Source organism: Phasianus colchicus, chromosome 3 (assembly GCF_987193195.1).
Source record: "Phasianus colchicus chromosome 3, bPhaCol1.hap1.1, whole genome shotgun sequence".
Taxonomy (NCBI): domain Eukaryota; kingdom Metazoa; phylum Chordata; class Aves; order Galliformes; family Phasianidae; genus Phasianus; species Phasianus colchicus.
Window position 1 is genome coordinate 23,581,849 of NC_143438.1, and position 17,086 is coordinate 23,598,934.

Here is a 17,086-nt window from a genome sequence, read left to right on the forward strand (position 1 = left end):
AATTGTCTTGTGATATCTAGCTTGTGTTGTCGAAATTTTCCTCCCCTTTTTTCTTTTTTTTCTTTCAGGTGGTGCTTCCCTAGACCTTAAAGCTTGTCCTCCCAAACCAGCTAAATGGATCCTGGATATGACTTGGCTGAATTTGGTGGAGCTTAGTAAACTTAGCCAATTTTCAGATATTCTTGACCGAGTAAGCAAAAGCTTTTTAAAATAATCTGTTGTTTGGGGATGATTATTTGATAATGATCAAGGAGAGAGAAACTGTTTTATTCGGTAAACAGAATGAAAATAATGGCTTCAATGTAATTAGTTTTGGCCCTGACTGCTAAGCAAACAGTATAAAAAGACTTAAAAATAAGAAAATGAAAAGTAGCACCAAAAAAAAAAAAAAAAAGCCACCACTGAACAATCCCCTCCCCCAAAAAACCAAAACAACAATAACAGGCAAAAAACAATCACAAAACAAAACTAACGCAGGAAAATTGAAAAAAATAGAAACTTTCACACACTATAGTTACTATAGTTATACATATTTGCCATTATACAATTCACATTTGAATTTGACTCTTCTTCCTCAAGATTATTAGAATTTCTTGCATCCCTGTCTTGCTTTCTTAAACTATGTTTTATGTTTGTTCCAATATTTTACTGATTATATGCACTTTGAAAAGCCTTGATGATACTAAGTGTAGTAGTAAAGTACTATTGTTGTCGTACTGTAATACTATTCACAGATAATACTTGCAATTTACTTACTCCACTTTACTATGTGGAATAAGTAAATTGCAAGTATTATACATGAATAATACCTTCTGTACTGTGGGGAGTAGATATGTACCTAGTGTTCTCAAAGCTAACAGTCAAGCTGTCTGCTTTCTGATCTTGTTGTGTAGTTATTTCATTAGAGGAAAGTACTTATCAGTAGCCCTTCTTTTCAGAATATGAATGCTTAGAAAGATATTGTTGCACTGTGAAGTTTTGTACTGAAAAGCTGAAAGCTTGTCCTCTCTTTTCTTAATAGCCATAGTAAATTTGTGAGTAACACTGATAATAAATACGTGTGTGTGGATTAAGCATCTTTGACCGTCATTAAAAGCTTGTGAACTTGCAATGTTTGTTAAATGACTTGTGTTTAATGACATTTGCTCCTTTGTTGGTATAACCACAGATTTCTAGAGCAGAGAAAGAGTGGAAAATCTGGTTTGATAAAGAGAATCCTGAAGAAGAACCAGTTCCTTGTGGCTATGGTCAATCCCTGGATTGCTTCAGACATCTTCTTCTTATTAGATCTTTATGCCCTGACAGGACCATTGCTCAGGTACATTTATATGGCCAGCATAGTCTATCAAGGTGTTGTTAGATAATAGTTAAAGAATTCTAATTCAGTACCTTTTTATTTAATACTTAAAAGGAATTTTTCTAATGGACGTTTGCACTGAATTTTCTGAAATTCTTCTCAGACAGACAACCTATGCATTTTTTACAAGTTCTCAAAATGATTCTGATATATTTTAGTATGGATATGGGATTTCATCTGGAAGCTGATGAGTTTATCACTTATCAATTCAGACTATATTCTTAACTGTTCTTGCTAATATTACTCACTGGTATTGTAGAAGTGTCCTCTTGTTAGGCTGAAATAAAATCTTTTCATTACTTTATTGACTGAGGAAAAACATAACATGAAAATAATTTAACTGAGGAACCAGTTCTTGCATGGAACAATTGTAAGACCAACCTTAGAAAAATCCATGTTAGTGTCTGTTCAAAATTTTTGATTTCAAATAATCTGTTTAGAAAAGAGATAAATGTAAAATTAAATCTTAAAAAAATAATAAAACCTATTTTTAAAAGTCACGTTCTAGGAGCCTATTCTAGGAATCTTTCTGTTGCTCCAGTGCAGAAGAATAAAAATAATGCAACTGCTGATAATTTCAGAGTGCTGACTGGTAATTTACTGAAGTCAGAATACATCACTAATAACGTGGTATCCATTTTATGGATGCAAGCCTTTAGACATTGCAACTGAATTCAAAGAATTCATCATTTATTGGCATAGTCAAAGAAAGGCTAAGCGATGCTGTGTAATGAATGTGTTAGATGCATGCAATGAGTCTGAAACTAGTCAAGCAAAATTTGTTCTTCCTCAGTTCTGTTAATGAAGGCAAGATAGCCTTTCATCTTATGATTGTTTTATGAAAACTAATAAATTATCAAATGCTAAATATGTTTTTCTGAGAAGTAACACAGAAGTCTTACATTAGACTAGATATCAAGAAGACATTCTTTACTGTAAGGGTGGTGAGATACTGGAACAGGCTGCCCGGTAAGGTTATGTGCTGTGAGTGCCCCTTCCCTGGAAGCATTAAAGGCCAGGCTGGATGGGGCTTTGAGCAACCTGGTCTAGTGGGTGGTGTCCCTGCCTATAGCAGGGGGTTGGAACTACATGATCTTAAAGGTCCCTTCCATCCCAAACCATTCTATGATTCTAAATATTAATTGGGAGATTACTCTAAGAGACAAGCAGTGTATTGGGAAAGTGTACAAGAAAGATTATCTGAAGCTGTTTGAAAAAGAGCCTTTTACGTTTTGTAAAGGAAGAATAATGTGTTTTTTGCAGTGAATAAATAGAGTGTAACAGAGGTGATCTTTACTTACTTTGGATTTTTTTCATCATTATTACCATTTATTTATAATTTGTTTAAGCATAAGGGTGGGAAAGACCTAATGACTTGTATATGTTTCTTATCTTTTCCCTAAAATAGGATCTTCAAATATTTAAAACCTTTCTATTTGGCAAGGTTATTTTTTTTTACTAGTCTGTAATATATGTAGGTATTATATGTAATATATTATATATATAAAGATGCATGGAGCTATATGCAATAGAATATTTATTTAGTAAGTTTTAAGTGGTTTTATAAAGCTGTGAGAACTTTTGAAGACAGTGTAGAATGTTAACAAATGAAACAGATTAGTTGCATATTTTTATTTCTGCTATAAAAATTTATACAGTATAGCATTCTATATTTTATACTTTTTTATAGAGAGTAAGGCCTATATAAATTTTACATCATTTGTTCTTCAGTACATATAGCAGTTGTATTTACACTGGGAAGAAAAGGATATTAAGTGATTGTGTAGTATGGTAACATTTACCATTTTTAATATAGGCAAGAAAATATGTTGTTGACACTATGGGGGAGAAATATGCAGAAGGAGTCATCTTGGACTTGGAGAAGACATGGGAAGAGTCAGATCCACGCGTTCCTCTCATATGCCTTCTTTCCATGGGCTCTGATCCAACAGACTCCATCATTGCTTTGGGAAAAAGGCTGAAGACAGAGACACGTTATGTTTCCATGGGCCAGGGGCAAGAAATCCATGCTCGTAAACTTCTGCAGCAGACAATGGCTCATGTAAGAGACAAGTATGACAAATATGTGAATGTTTTTTTGGAAACTTATCAACTGAAACTCTTGCCATAAAACAAAGATTTTTGTTGTGTAGTTAATGCTGGTTTAAGAACCTATATTTATTTGCATAAATACAGGTCCTAAGCAATTGAACTTTCTTTTCACATTCATTTAATAGAACATAATAATGTTCTTGATTTTGTGCAGACATGATTGTTTCATTCAAAATAAAATTTTTGCTGTCGATTCTTGACTGATGAGCATATTTGAATTGATCAATTATTTGATCTGCATGAATTTTAAATGTTGTTCTTCAGGCAAAACTGGCTGTGGAGAATTTCTTCCTTTTAATATCTTTCACAAACACGTAGAGTGCTTATACTCTGTTCTGATTTGATTAAGATACATTGTCTTTGTTCTTAACCTATGTCATAAACAAAGATTGATTTCAGTGCTTTTAGTGTGCAAACACTTGATAATATAATGATTCTGCTGTTTTAAACTAGGGAGGTTGGGCACTTTTGCAGAACTGCCACCTTGGACTTGACTTTTTGGACGAGTTGATGGACACTATAATAGAGGCAGAGACTGTCCATGAAGGCTTTCGACTATGGATGACAACTGAAATCCACAAACAGTTCCCCATCAGCCTGCTCCAAATGTGTATTAAGTTTACCAATGAACCACCACAAGGGCTGAGAGCTGGACTAAGGAGAACATACAGTGGTGAGTGCTGGAGTTGATTCAAAATTAAATTTTGATTATTTTTGGACTCTTCGCTGTTAGTGTGTGGTCACTCAGTGGCTACTGGTAGTGCCTGGAAACAACTATGGGGAACTGATCACAACAGTGTCAGGACACATCTTGGTTCTTTGAGCTAAAAATTGTGAAAATTAGAAGGATCTGCTGAAGTTCTGATACCAGAACTGTATAGATAGCAAAGCATGGAAATACTTTTTCTGTTCTCAAATATTGGCTTCTACACAGCTCTGAATGTTTAAATTGTTAATCTCCTTGTGTGTTTTGGCAGAAAAGAAACACGTTTTCTTTGCTGGCAATTAAGTGCTCTTTACTGCCTTCAATAAAGGTCTGTATTTAAAGAGTCTTTGGAGAAAGCAACTTAATGCGAATTCAACTATTAGTAAATTGTTTTCTGAAGTTTACTCTTTTTGTCTGGACTAATTTATAGTACTGTTTTAATTTGTGCTATTGGTATGAACAATCTCCAGCATAGAACAATATGTAGGACAGTAATTTTCTTCTGGGTCAGGCAGATAGCCAACTAAATATCTCTAGGACTGATGTTTTAGTACAGATTTGAAGTATTTTGAAAATACTATTCCTTCTTATAAAACTCATTTATAACCAATAGGTGTCAGCCAGGATTTGCTAGATGTCAGTGACATGGTACAATGGAAAGCAATGCTGTATGCTGTAGCTTTTCTACACTCCACTATTCAAGAAAGACGCAAATTTGGATCTCTGGGTTGGAATATACCCTATGAGTTTAACCAAGCTGATTTCAATGCCACTGTGCAGTTCATTCAAAACCACTTGGATGGCACAGATTCCAAGAAGGTAATTAACATTTCTTTGGAAGGTTGATTAATGCCATGAATATTTTCAGTAGCAGAAGGTATTACATAGTTTCCAATAACTGAAACTCAAACACCATTTTAAATTATTATTTAACTTCCACAAACATTCGGTATTTCAAGTATACATGTTTGCAGCACAGGAGGTTTAAATTAGACTTTTAAATCCGTGCATGTAAAATTTCCAATATTGTATATTTAAACAAAACAGAAACGAAAAACAATGCTCCAAACCTTCTCCTTCTGAAACTTCGGAAGTATAATATAGAAAAGAAAGATCTCCTTTTCAATGCTACCTATACCAATAGTTAGAAATAAACCACTTTTATACTTCTTTTTCTGAATCAGTTTTGAGTAAAAACACTGACTCGACTTCTCCAAGCTATGTTGGCAGCATAATGAAGCAGATGGTTTACTGACAGCATAAAACTTCTTACTTTCCTCACTTTCAAATGGTCAGTTGTATAGAGAGAGAGAGATATATGACAGGTCACTTTGCAATTAACCTTTCAAAAGAAGCTGAAAGCATGATGGGAGTGTAGTTGTATCCCTCTTGCTCAGGTGCCACAACAGCATTTTGAATTAGTTGTCAAGGTAATCTATTTTGAGAAATCAGGTCTAGTATTAGATATGGAGATTGGTGGCTCTGCCTGCGGAAGAGGGGTTGGAGCTTCATGATCCTTGAGGTCCCTTCCAACCAAGCCTTTCTATGATTCTATGAAATCCTTGAGGGTGTTCTGCAGATACAGTGTTATAGTAACACAAGAGTAGTAAGAAAATAATTATCTTCCAAAAGGGACAGAAATGCAAGATTTAGTGTATCAGATGATCATGCTAAGGGAGATATAAATAAGAGAGAAGAGGATTAGCTGAAGTCAATTCTTTCTGTCTGGTTGTAGGGGATTTCCTGGAGTACTGTTTGTTACATGATAGGTGAGATCCAGTATGGTGGCCGTGTGACAGATGACTATGACAAAAGGCTGATGAACACCTTTGTTAAGGTTTGGTTCAATGAAAAAATGTTCAGTCAAGAATTCTGCTTCTCCAAAGGATATGGCATACCCAAATGTACTATGGTGGATCAATACCTTCAATACATACAGGTTGGTAAATGAAAGCTGCTTAACAGGAAGAAAAAGTTTCCCTTAAGTTTCTCATAAATTCGCGAGTCCCAGAATTTTGTCTTCTGAGTTTATGTATTGACTCCACAGACTCTTCATTGCCTTCTAACTGGTTATCTGTTAGTGTGAGCAGTAGTTATAGCTATCATCACATCAATACTATTTTCTGTGATTTGCTGGAGGGATGTACTGGAAATGATACAGTTATTAAAGAGAGTATAGAATGGAGTCCAGACATTGAGTACATCCTCACAGAAACAATGTTGAGATATGGCAGAACAAGGTGACTATTAAAATAGTGTATGGAAGTAAAAACTGAATTTATTGTTAACTTTAGTGTGACTTGAACTGTGACATAACAAATAGCTCAAAGCAAAATATTTGCAGTGAGTCTATTTGAAGAAATCCGTTCTCTTAATTGACCTTAAGAATTTTTTGTTTGTTTTTTAGAATATAATTAGTATATAAATCTATCTCTAGTTGTGCTCTTTTTATTTTTCACTTTATAGAGTCTTCCTGCTTATGACACACCAGAGGTATTTGGTTTGCACCCTAATGCTGATATCACTTATGAAAGTAAACTTTCCAAAGATATATTGGACATCATCCTCAGTATTCAGCCAAAGGACAGCTCCGTTGGAGGAGGTGAAACCCGAGAGGCAGTTGTAGCCAGACTAGCTGATGATATGCTGGAAAAGCTTCCTGCTGATTATGTACCGTTTGAAGTGAGTTATTGAAATTCTGTCAAAGGCATTTGCTATGTCTTACTTTGTGTGAATTAAAAAAAAAAAAAAGCTATATTGGTTGTTCTAAAAATTTGTTTATACTCATTCATCCAGACTATACTTTAAAAACGTATTTTATAGTGGTCTAACTGATACTTAGCATCTATAATGAAGTCTCCAAGTATGGACTGAAGACTTTATTAAAGAGCTTTTCAAAAATATTAAACTACTTAATGCTCAAGTTGTCATTTGCACTAGGGAGGGCAAAATGAATCATTAGTGTTTCAGGTAAGGCTGTTGACATTGTAGTAGGTGGTGATACAAGTGTACTTATGCTTCTAGAAGTATTATGACATTAATATATTATTACTCTGGGATTCATCTTATATGTAGGTAGTTTTAGGTTGTTTCACTTATCAGCAGAAGGATTTGATTTTTTTTTTTTTTTTTTTTTGCCAAAATGTTTAAGAAATGATAGCTTTCATTGTCTGAAGCCTAACATTAGTATCTCAGGACTCATATTTACATATAATAGCCCATGTAATGATATTTATAATGGCCACTTGATCCTTCACAGAAATTTTGTTTCTGAAATAGTAACTTTACCTCTGTTTATGTGGAAGATGTGATATCTCTGGAGGTGAGAGATTTCCTATGGGTAGAAACTTTTTACTGATAACAAAAATACACAAAATAGGTTATACTCTGTCCCCATCCTCAAAACTACAGTTTAGTGTTTGAATAATTTGTGTTGTTTCTGGGTCTTTAGTTGATCTAAGTTGTACTTTAGAATTCTGGAATTTTAGGATAGTGACATTATATTTCTTACCAGATGAAGCTGGTTGTGAACATCAAATAAGTGAGACAAAATGCTTGTAAAATAGTTAAGGTTCCTGTATTTCCAATATCAGAGGACACTGAACTTTTAGTATATTTGCAAAAGCATGAAAGCAAGAAGTTTTGGTTTTGACATCAGAAAAGCACTTAGAACATTTTTGCTATGAAATGCATGTAAGGCACCACCACGTATCATCAGAAAAAAGCCCTCACACCTGTGTTTTGTGTAGGGGTGAACTTTAAAAGATTGCTGAATTCACCTGCTCATTTAGGCAGTAAGATGTTTTACTAATTAGATGATTTGCTCACCATCTCTTCCTTGAGGGCGATGAGATTTCTAATTTGTTATCTTCTGGCATTTGACTTGATCTTTAATGGATGTTAGGATGAAGAACTCAATATAGGGCTTGGTAGGCTTATAAACCCCTAAATTGCCAAGATGCAGAGGTATAAGAAGGAGCAAGGAGACCTGTACAATCTGACAACTTTCTTTTTTTTCATAGTAAAAACTTTTCAAATACTCTCTTAGGTACCCATGCTGCTATATGTTTTCTGTAGCCCATTATTAGTTATGTAGTCTCCCTTTACTCAAATGATATAATCATGTTAATGTACTTTGTCTGAACAGATGATTTATCTGAATTTTGAATAACTATCTAGCAGTCTCTCAAAGGTTAGTACTTGCTGAAGTTTCTGAATGATAGTCTTCCTAGAAGTCTGAATTTTGTGACTTTCCAAAAGGCCATAGCTACTGAACCAGAAGTCTGAGATCTGCAAGAGATTATAAGCTTCTCAGAATTGTATTGCTATAATGATGGGCTAAATTTCCTGTTAGCTGTTAGTCCATCTCTCTTCAGCTTCTTTTTAGCATCTCCAGATACATCAGTTAATAAAGACGTATTTTATATGTTGTCATTATGTAAGTAAATTTAGCCTTAGAAAAATCTTTTGCGGAGGATCAGCTCTGATCCTGGTGCTGTCTTAAATTAGGGTTAAAATGACAAATTCAAATGTAATTTGTAGTAATAAAAGTGAATGTGAAATTCAAAAATATTTCATTTGTCGAAAACTATATGAATTCCTTTTTTGTTGTTGTTGTTTTGGAATAAATGTGCAGCAAAATCTAAATAAACTGGTATGTAATTTTTTTTACCTATCTCACGAATAGAATCATATAGTCAAAGAATAGCTGTAGTTCAAAGAGACCTAAAAGATGATCTAGTTTCAACCTCTTCCATGGGCATTGTTGCCATCAGCTATATCAGGCAGTTCAGGGCCCTGTCCAATCTGGTTTTGAATGCCCATTCCATGGGCCAATTCCAACAGCTCTGCATTAATTTCTTGTCTTGGGGGCTCCAGGCCTGAACTCCAAAATGGAACCTCGCAAGTGCAGAGTATAGAAGGCCATATAAATTTAAAATATATCTATTTATCTCCATACAGTTGTTATTAGATTGTTAAATTTTCACTTTTGATAAAAATATATCAGCACTTTTTATTAGAATACAAGATTGCCTACCATTGTGATAGTTCCCAGACAGTGCTGATAAATAGTCCTGATATTCTGAGGCAGAGTGGCTGGGGTAATCACTCTTGATTGGTTTGTACAAAGTGAACCATGGAAATTACCTGTTGGCATTAAAGTTGAAGTTCTTGAAATGAAATATGGCCTAAATGCTGCTTAAATTACCTTAGCTTATAGAATTATATAGAGACTGAGTCATAATTCAAACTAAAACTACAGCCAGTCTCAGCATCATAGATTTTACTTAGAACAAATGCTGTATTTTTGTCTTGCAGAGCACTTGAGAAATGTACCAAGCTGACTGTTTAACTTCTTTAGTAAAAGTATTATATTTTAAAAATTGTTTCGATGCCTGACCTTGACATACGTACACCCTTGGCTTTTATTTCTGCTGAAGGGTCTTTGGTTTACTATTTACAGGTAAAAGAGAAACTAAAGAACATGGGACCTTTTCAGCCTATGAACATATTTTTGCGACAGGAGATTGAACAAATGCAGAGAGTTATTTCATTAGTAAGAAGCACTCTGACTGATCTAAAACTTGCCATTGATGGGACAATTGTTATGAGTGAAAATCTGAGGGATGCTTTAGACTGCATGTATGATGGGAAGATTCCTGCGAGCTGGAAAAAAGTAAGTGCACTTTTTTTTTTTTTTTTTTGTTAGAGAAAATTATTATAAACTTCTAGACATACAATAAATACTTGTTTTAAACATAAGTGTACATGTTAACTAGGATATTGTGCAACTGCTGGGGTAGAGTTTGGGCAAACATAAACATAGTCAAAGCAAGTCCTCTTTAATTTGTAAAACCAGAAATGAGTGTTGGAGATACAGGCATTTCCCATTTTGACAAACTATTGCTTGTTAGTGGTTAGAAGGCTAGAGAGAAGAGTATAACATTAAATGTAATGACAGATTTTCAAAAATAGCATCCACACTGATGGAGTACAGTGTTGCTATTCTTTGAGATTAGGACAGAAGAGTAGAAGTTGGAAGGGACCTCTGATGATAGTCTAGTCCAATCACACTTCTTCAAGCAGGGTCAACTAGAGAACACATCATAGGATTCTCCAAGAATGAAGTCTACAGCCTTTCTATCCATTCTGTATTCTGGTGTTCAATCACACTCACTGAGGAAAAAAAGTAGCAATTTCTTAAATCTAAAAAGAAATTTTTCATGTTTTGCATTGTGCCTATTGTCCTTTCTCTGTGAAGAGTCTGAACTCTGTAACCTTCATTCTCTCCTCATGAGCATTGACAATATCTCCCCTGACCCTTCTCCTCTGCACGTTATACAGTCCCAGCTCTCTCAGCCTTTCTCATGTGATAGATGCTCCAGTCCTTTAGTCGTTGTCATGGCCCTTCTGAAGACTTGCAAAGTCTTGATCATGTCATTTTGCCTGGTTTGACATGGTTGATATTGAAGTGGTGTTTACTACAACATCAATTAAGATCAATTAAATTGATTTTCATATTCTAGCACTGTGCTAGGCTAGCTGTCCTGGTGGTGCTATTTTGAAACTGAGGTAAAATTAAATATTCTGTAATAATTATACACTGATACAGAATAAAATAAAATGCTATCTGTCTCAGAGGAAAGAGTGTCTGATGGATAGAAGTGGCACTGGGTTTTATTAAGCTGCTTATTGTAATTTTTTTGACATATTGAGAAATTCATACTCACTGGACAGATCAATAAATTTGTTTCATGGACATACATGTGCTCCCCTAACTTCAGATAGAATTGGACTTCCTTTGAATTAGTTAGCTGCTAGAATAACAGAAGAATTCTTCCACTTGTGTATTTTAGTGTGAATATTTGATTATATTTGAAAACATTAACCAGCCATCCAGCTAATTTTTTTTAAAGCAATTAAGTTTTTTAATTTAAAAGATTTCATTGTATTACATTTGTCTTCAGTCCATGGGTTGAATTCTGACAGCTCTCTTTGATTTAAAGAATGTAATTAGATTATTCCACTCTCTCACTTACAAATCAGAAATATAAATTGTTTTCAAGGAGAACGAGAGCTGTTAATAGCAACTGATGGAAATAAATGTAGAGAGGTTTGTTTTGCTTTGTTTTTATTAACTAAGTGTTTTTGTGGTACAAAACATAGAGCATAACAGATGCTTCACAGCACAAGTATAATAGGACTACTCAAAGAGAGAAATAATCACGAATCTTTCCATAGTATAAGCTCAATTTTCCTTTTTTTTTATTCAGAAAAAAGCTGAATAGGTTCAGCAGAAATCCTATTAACTTGATGCATTGACTCTGACTTCAGAAAGACACATAGACAATAATTCTTCCTAGTTCTCACAGTTATCTAATTTTGCAAAAATGTATTAAAATAGACAATTACCACTGGGAGCATTAAGTATATCTAAATGGGATACTATCCATGAATTTGAGCAGAACAAGAATTTTCTGCAGGTTTCAGTATGAGGCAACTATGAGACTAAAAGTTAACATATGAAAAATGCACTTTAAATATGCTTTACTAACATCGTGTTGTTTACTACCTTGTGAAGAGTCGCATTCTATTGACTTGAATATGGTGTTTTAAAACTGCTGAATGAGATTAGAACATGAACATGTTGTTTATTATTTTTTAGGCATCTTGGGCTTCCAGTACACTTGGTTTCTGGTTTACTGAACTTCTAGAAAGAAACAACCAGTTTTACAGTTGGATTTTTGAAAGCCGACCAAACTGCTTCTGGATAACAGGGTTTTTTAATCCTCAAGGATTTTTAACTGCAATGAGACAGGTAAAGTGTTTAAAGTCTCATTCTGTGTGTTATTAGATATATTTTTTATTTTTTACATATATACGGCTGTGTTGAATGCTGAGTTATGCACATGACTCTATCTTATTAACCAGGAAGACATACAAATGCTTGACTGTTAAAGACTTTCTGAATGTTATTCTGCCACACACGCTTTTTCATTATCAACCGCTTGTATTTTAAATTGTTTTTCCTACTTTGAGTCTGGCCGTATGTGTAGAAACTGCCTTACAATATTATTAAGTTAGAGTGGATAATTAATGTCTCATATCTCATGAGCTTCTTTTCCTCTTATATACATATATATATTTTTTACATTTCTGCAATTCAGTAGCTGAGTTTTATTTACTTATACTTGCCAAGTATGAAGTTTGGAGCATTTATTAATGTATGAGTTTCTGTGGATTTAGTGATTGTGTTGTTTGCTCAGTACAGTTTAGCAAGTGAGCCACTTTTTGCTTTAAAAGAGAACAATAAGTATCTATGTTCATCAGCATAGTTCATAGTTCTATCTGTTTTGGGCAGGAAATAACAAGGGCTAACAAAGGATGGGCTCTGGACAGTGTAGTGCTGTGCAATGAGGTTACTAAATGGATGAAGGATGATATCACAAGCCCTCCTGTGGAAGGTGTCTACGTGTATGGGTTGTATTTGGAAGGAGCTAGCTGGGACAGAAAAAACATGAGACTGACTGAATCTAAGCCCAAGGTGCTCTTCGAAATGATGCCAGTTATAAGGATATATGCAGAGAATAACAGTAAGTAGCTGTATTGTGGAAGACATTAGTCTGATAGACCTCATTGTCATGCTTTTATTTCAGTGGCACAAAAAACTCTTGGGCTTTAGGAATTTCATCAGGCTGTATCCCATTCATGTAAACATCTTGAATCTTTCTGAACTAGGGAGACTTCTTAGTCTTCCACAAAAAGCAAGCTATTGACTTTCCTTGATAATTAATAATGGGTACTTCTTGCCCTAATATTTAGATAGATTAACTGTATTAAGAACTTCTAAAGCATATTGCAAATGAACTGTTCTTTGCCTCATGACAAACATGCTAAAGGTCTTAATTCCCAGTAGAAATTAATAATTTTAACATTAATATACATGCTAGTGGTGCTATTAATATACAACTTTGGAGATACCGTTGCTTACTTTTCCTAGAGTATTTGGGTATTGTGTGGCCCTGAAGTGAGTTAATCTATTTTCTCACTGATATTTTGAAGTACTTGGTGAACATTTGATATGATGGCTTAAAGATCAGAAATCTGAATATTTGCAGAATGCATCTCCTAGATTGAGAAGATGTTTGAATCAAAATTTATATGTACAAACTCTTTAATCTCTGTAACCCCAGCACAAGTAACCTTTCCTTTATACTAAAAGCCAATGTAACATACAAGTTTTTCATATATATAAATATATGTATACATAACATACATATATATATATGTATGTATATAACGTGTATCATACATTTAAAGTATTTACAGATAATGTGTTGTATGTGTACTGTTTATATATAAAATTGCACTTTTTTTTCTTTTTCCTGGCCTGGGCTATGCTGAGTTAAGACAGGCAAGGAAGCAGTGTAGGGATGTAATGGAATATCACACATTTTGGCCTTTGAAGCAGAAAAGGTCTGTAGGAACTGAAAGGAAGGCCAAAGGACAACAAAAAAATTGTTTTGTAGATGTGTGATTTAAATTAATGTTTGCTTTTGTGGTAGGTGTGTGTAAAATAGGAAGGGCCATTGAAGAGAAACATGCAATAGAACAGGAATACCCAGTATTGAGTGTAAAATTGGAAACTTCTGTTGAAAAGTGTTCCATCTCCAGAAGCAGAGTCTGCTTACATGATATTTTGCCAGGGTTTTGTGTAGGTAATATTTTATAAGAGACATAATCACTGTGAAAGCAGCCAATATACCAAATAACGAACACTGAAATACTAAGCAAGACTAGACTATTGTTCTGATTCCTAAGTGAAGAACACAGTAATTTATACTCTGAAATACTAAATGCATTTCAAAACAGATTGTTCACTGTTTTCTCACAGTGGAAGGAAGGGATGCCATTCAGAGGGACCTCGACAGGCTAGAAAGGTGGGCCCAGGTGAACCTGATGAGGTTCAACACGGCAAAGTGCAGAGTTTTGCACTTGGGCCGGAGGAATCCCAGGCATCCATGCAGACTGGAAGGAGCGGTCCTTGAGAGAAGCCCTGTGGAGAAGGACCTGGGGGTACTGATAGATGTAAAGCTTAACATGAGCCAGCAGTGTGCCCTTGCAGCTCAGAAAGCAAGAGAGCCCGGAGAGGCTGTGGATGTCCTGTCCCTGGAGGTGTTCAAGGGCAGATTGGATGGGGCCCCGAGCAGCCTGTTCTAGTATTAAATGTGGAGTTTGGTGGCCCATTGGAGATTCAAAATCCTTGAGGTCTCTTCCAACCCTGGCCGTTCTGTGATTTTCTTTTTTCTTTTTTACATGATAATAATATATTATTAATACCTAACATTCAATGGACAGGTTGAACTAGTAATTGTGCTAATCAGGCTAGAGTGTCCATTTACATTTCTTGCTATATCCTGTTTCTGACATTAAATCCTAAATCTCCCAGAATTTCAAGTAGTATGTAGCCTTCATTGGCAATAGCGTGGTGGTGAACAATGCGAGAATTAAGTAAAAATTTTTTCTTTGGTGGTTTTATATTTGTGCCCAGCCCACTAAGATCCTGTTTTTATAACCCAGTTTGATTTTATTCTGCATTTTTTCTGTCATCTCAGCTTCAAAAGATCCACGTCTATATTCGTGTCCAGTCTACAAGAAGGCTATTCGAACAGATGTGAATTACATTGCTGCCGTGGATCTTAGAACCCTTCAACCTCCGGAGCACTGGATACTGCGTGGGGTAGCACTTCTCTGTGATGTCAAATAGTGTTTAAAGAAGGTTTCTGAGTTTTTTTTTTTCTGATTTTAAATGTTTGTATCAATTAGATATAGGATGGATCACTTTATTAAAATATATTTACTAAGTCATAGACACCATTATGGTAATTTTAGTAAATCATTCTCAGTGAACTTGCACAACTGGCTTACGTAGGCTAATACTTAGCATAATAATAATTTGTTAAATTGATTCAAGCACCACTTTAATATCTGTCTTTTAATGATAAATATCTCACTATTGTGTGCTTTATTTCACCTTGAATAAAGATTGACTAGAACATAGTTATCTTTTGGAGCTTAATCGTGGTTGTATCAAGGCTTACCTTTAAGGAACTAAATGCATTATTTATCAATTTATTCCACTATGGAAAACTAAGCTGAGTTGATCACTTGTATTAGTTAATATTCTTCATGATGACATTCCATGATTGTCTTGTGGCTGATTGTTTATAGTTTGCTTGCTGTCTAAATACAGAAAGTAAGAATGGAATAATATTGCATCTGTTCCACTACTGTTGGAGAACAAATCCATGGTATAACATACAAAAACAAGCATTTGACAGCTGCTGGAATTCCTCATTACCTGGTTCATGACTTATAAGTATGTGCTGGAGGGGAAGAAGTTTTTATGTGTCTGCTGCAGTCTTTTTGCATTTCAGTTAGATAGGTCCACGTAGGAATCTATCTTCAAAGAGCAATGTTGTTACCTCTATTTAGTTTCCAGGAAGTCCTCTGAATGCTCATCAGTGATCTAACTTACCATAAACTCATGTCTTTCACCAAGACCTTGCTCTCCTTCAAAGATGCATGATGTTCTTGTGCAGATCACCTACATTAAGAATATTCAAGTCATTTCTATTTCAAATGGCACTTCTCAGATCGTGATATTTTTGTACCATTTAATACTGTATAGAAGATAAGAAATACTGTGTGAAGATGTCAAAACACAAGGTAAGTGTCAGTGAATGAACTTTATGTGCATTTTTTTTTGGTGGTATTTTCTATGAAGCTTACATAGGGAATAGGGAAGTTCCCCAAATGAATATGGATGGAAAGGTTTTATGAGAAGCTTTTTTGAAATGCAGGATCATGTCTGTGTTATGAGTGCATACTCCTGCTCTCTGAGGGTCTTTGTGGCCTGGGCTTGTGTACAATTTGGTACAACTGCAGATCTGGTAAGAAGTCTCACTGAAGGCTGCCTTTCCTTGCACTGGAAGCTGTTAAAGTGAGGGTCTTGCCCTTGGTCTATGCCAAGGACTTAGTTTGTGTACTTGGTTCACACCAAGGAGCTAAATTGCAGCTACACTGCAGCTGTACCTGTGCCCATGTCTGTGGTCCAGACCTTGCGCCTCACCTACTCTTTTGGCTTTCTGACTTGACCTTGGATCTGCCTCATTTCAGTGGTTTTGCTTGGCAATCACTGACTTGTGTGTATACTGGTTGCCTTCAACAGATTACTCTGCCTTGTAAATCCATCTTTTTGGCATGACATCAGACCTACTTTATTACTGTAGACTCATCTATTAGATTGGTTTGAGAAAGATGCTGTAAGAAATCTTAGAATCACCAAGGTTGGAAAAAGATCTCCAAGATCACCCAGACCAACTATCCATCCACCACCAATATTTCCAAATCAAATCTGTCAGTTTCCTTGCTAATCTGATCAGAATTTACTAGGACAGTAAATAATGAGAAATGGTGAAACCTGTCAGCTCTTGTATAAGACTGTGAAAAGAGTGTGTGCAAAGCATGTCTAGGAAGTGCTTTGTGAAATAAAATGTGTTCAAAAATTATCTTATCCCCTTCCTAAGTCATCATACATGAAAATCAATTTCTTTTGTATTAACTTAGATAAATCAATATTGTTTCAATTGAGATGTTTTGCAGAAAATGTGCAGACAATAAAAAAATATTGCAGTCAAAATTGAAATGACTTTATGCCTTCAAAGAAAAATGTTTACTTCACACATAAAATAATTTGGGTCACATTTCTTCTTGACACTCTGTTGAGGAATAATCAAGCTCAAAAATATGTATCAGAGTGGACAGAAACATGTTGAGTTTTATTTTTAAATATTTTTAAGTTATTCTGTCATTCTGGAAAAAAGTAACCCAACAAAGAAACAATTCTT

The 17,086-nt window shown here is 34.9% G+C and overlaps 1 protein-coding gene across 1 annotated transcript in view; it reads left to right on the forward strand.

Moving 5' to 3' along the window:
• The window catches only part of DNAH5 (dynein axonemal heavy chain 5), a 110,336-nt gene extending 95,074 nt beyond the window's left edge, over positions 1-15,262 (forward strand). Inside the window, exons 69-79 of the mRNA XM_031589455.2 lie at positions 69-190; positions 1,169-1,318; positions 3,174-3,419; positions 3,923-4,142; positions 4,789-4,994; positions 5,911-6,114; positions 6,642-6,857; positions 9,640-9,852; positions 11,842-11,994; positions 12,538-12,769; positions 14,792-15,262. Of these exons, the coding sequence (XP_031445315.2) occupies positions 69-190; positions 1,169-1,318; positions 3,174-3,419; positions 3,923-4,142; positions 4,789-4,994; positions 5,911-6,114; positions 6,642-6,857; positions 9,640-9,852; positions 11,842-11,994; positions 12,538-12,769; positions 14,792-14,943 (2,114 nt within the window). The 3' untranslated portion in view covers positions 14,944-15,262. The remainder of the gene's footprint in view (positions 1-68; positions 191-1,168; positions 1,319-3,173; positions 3,420-3,922; positions 4,143-4,788; positions 4,995-5,910; positions 6,115-6,641; positions 6,858-9,639; positions 9,853-11,841; positions 11,995-12,537; positions 12,770-14,791) is intronic.
• Positions 15,263-17,086: the final 1,824 nt, after the last annotated feature.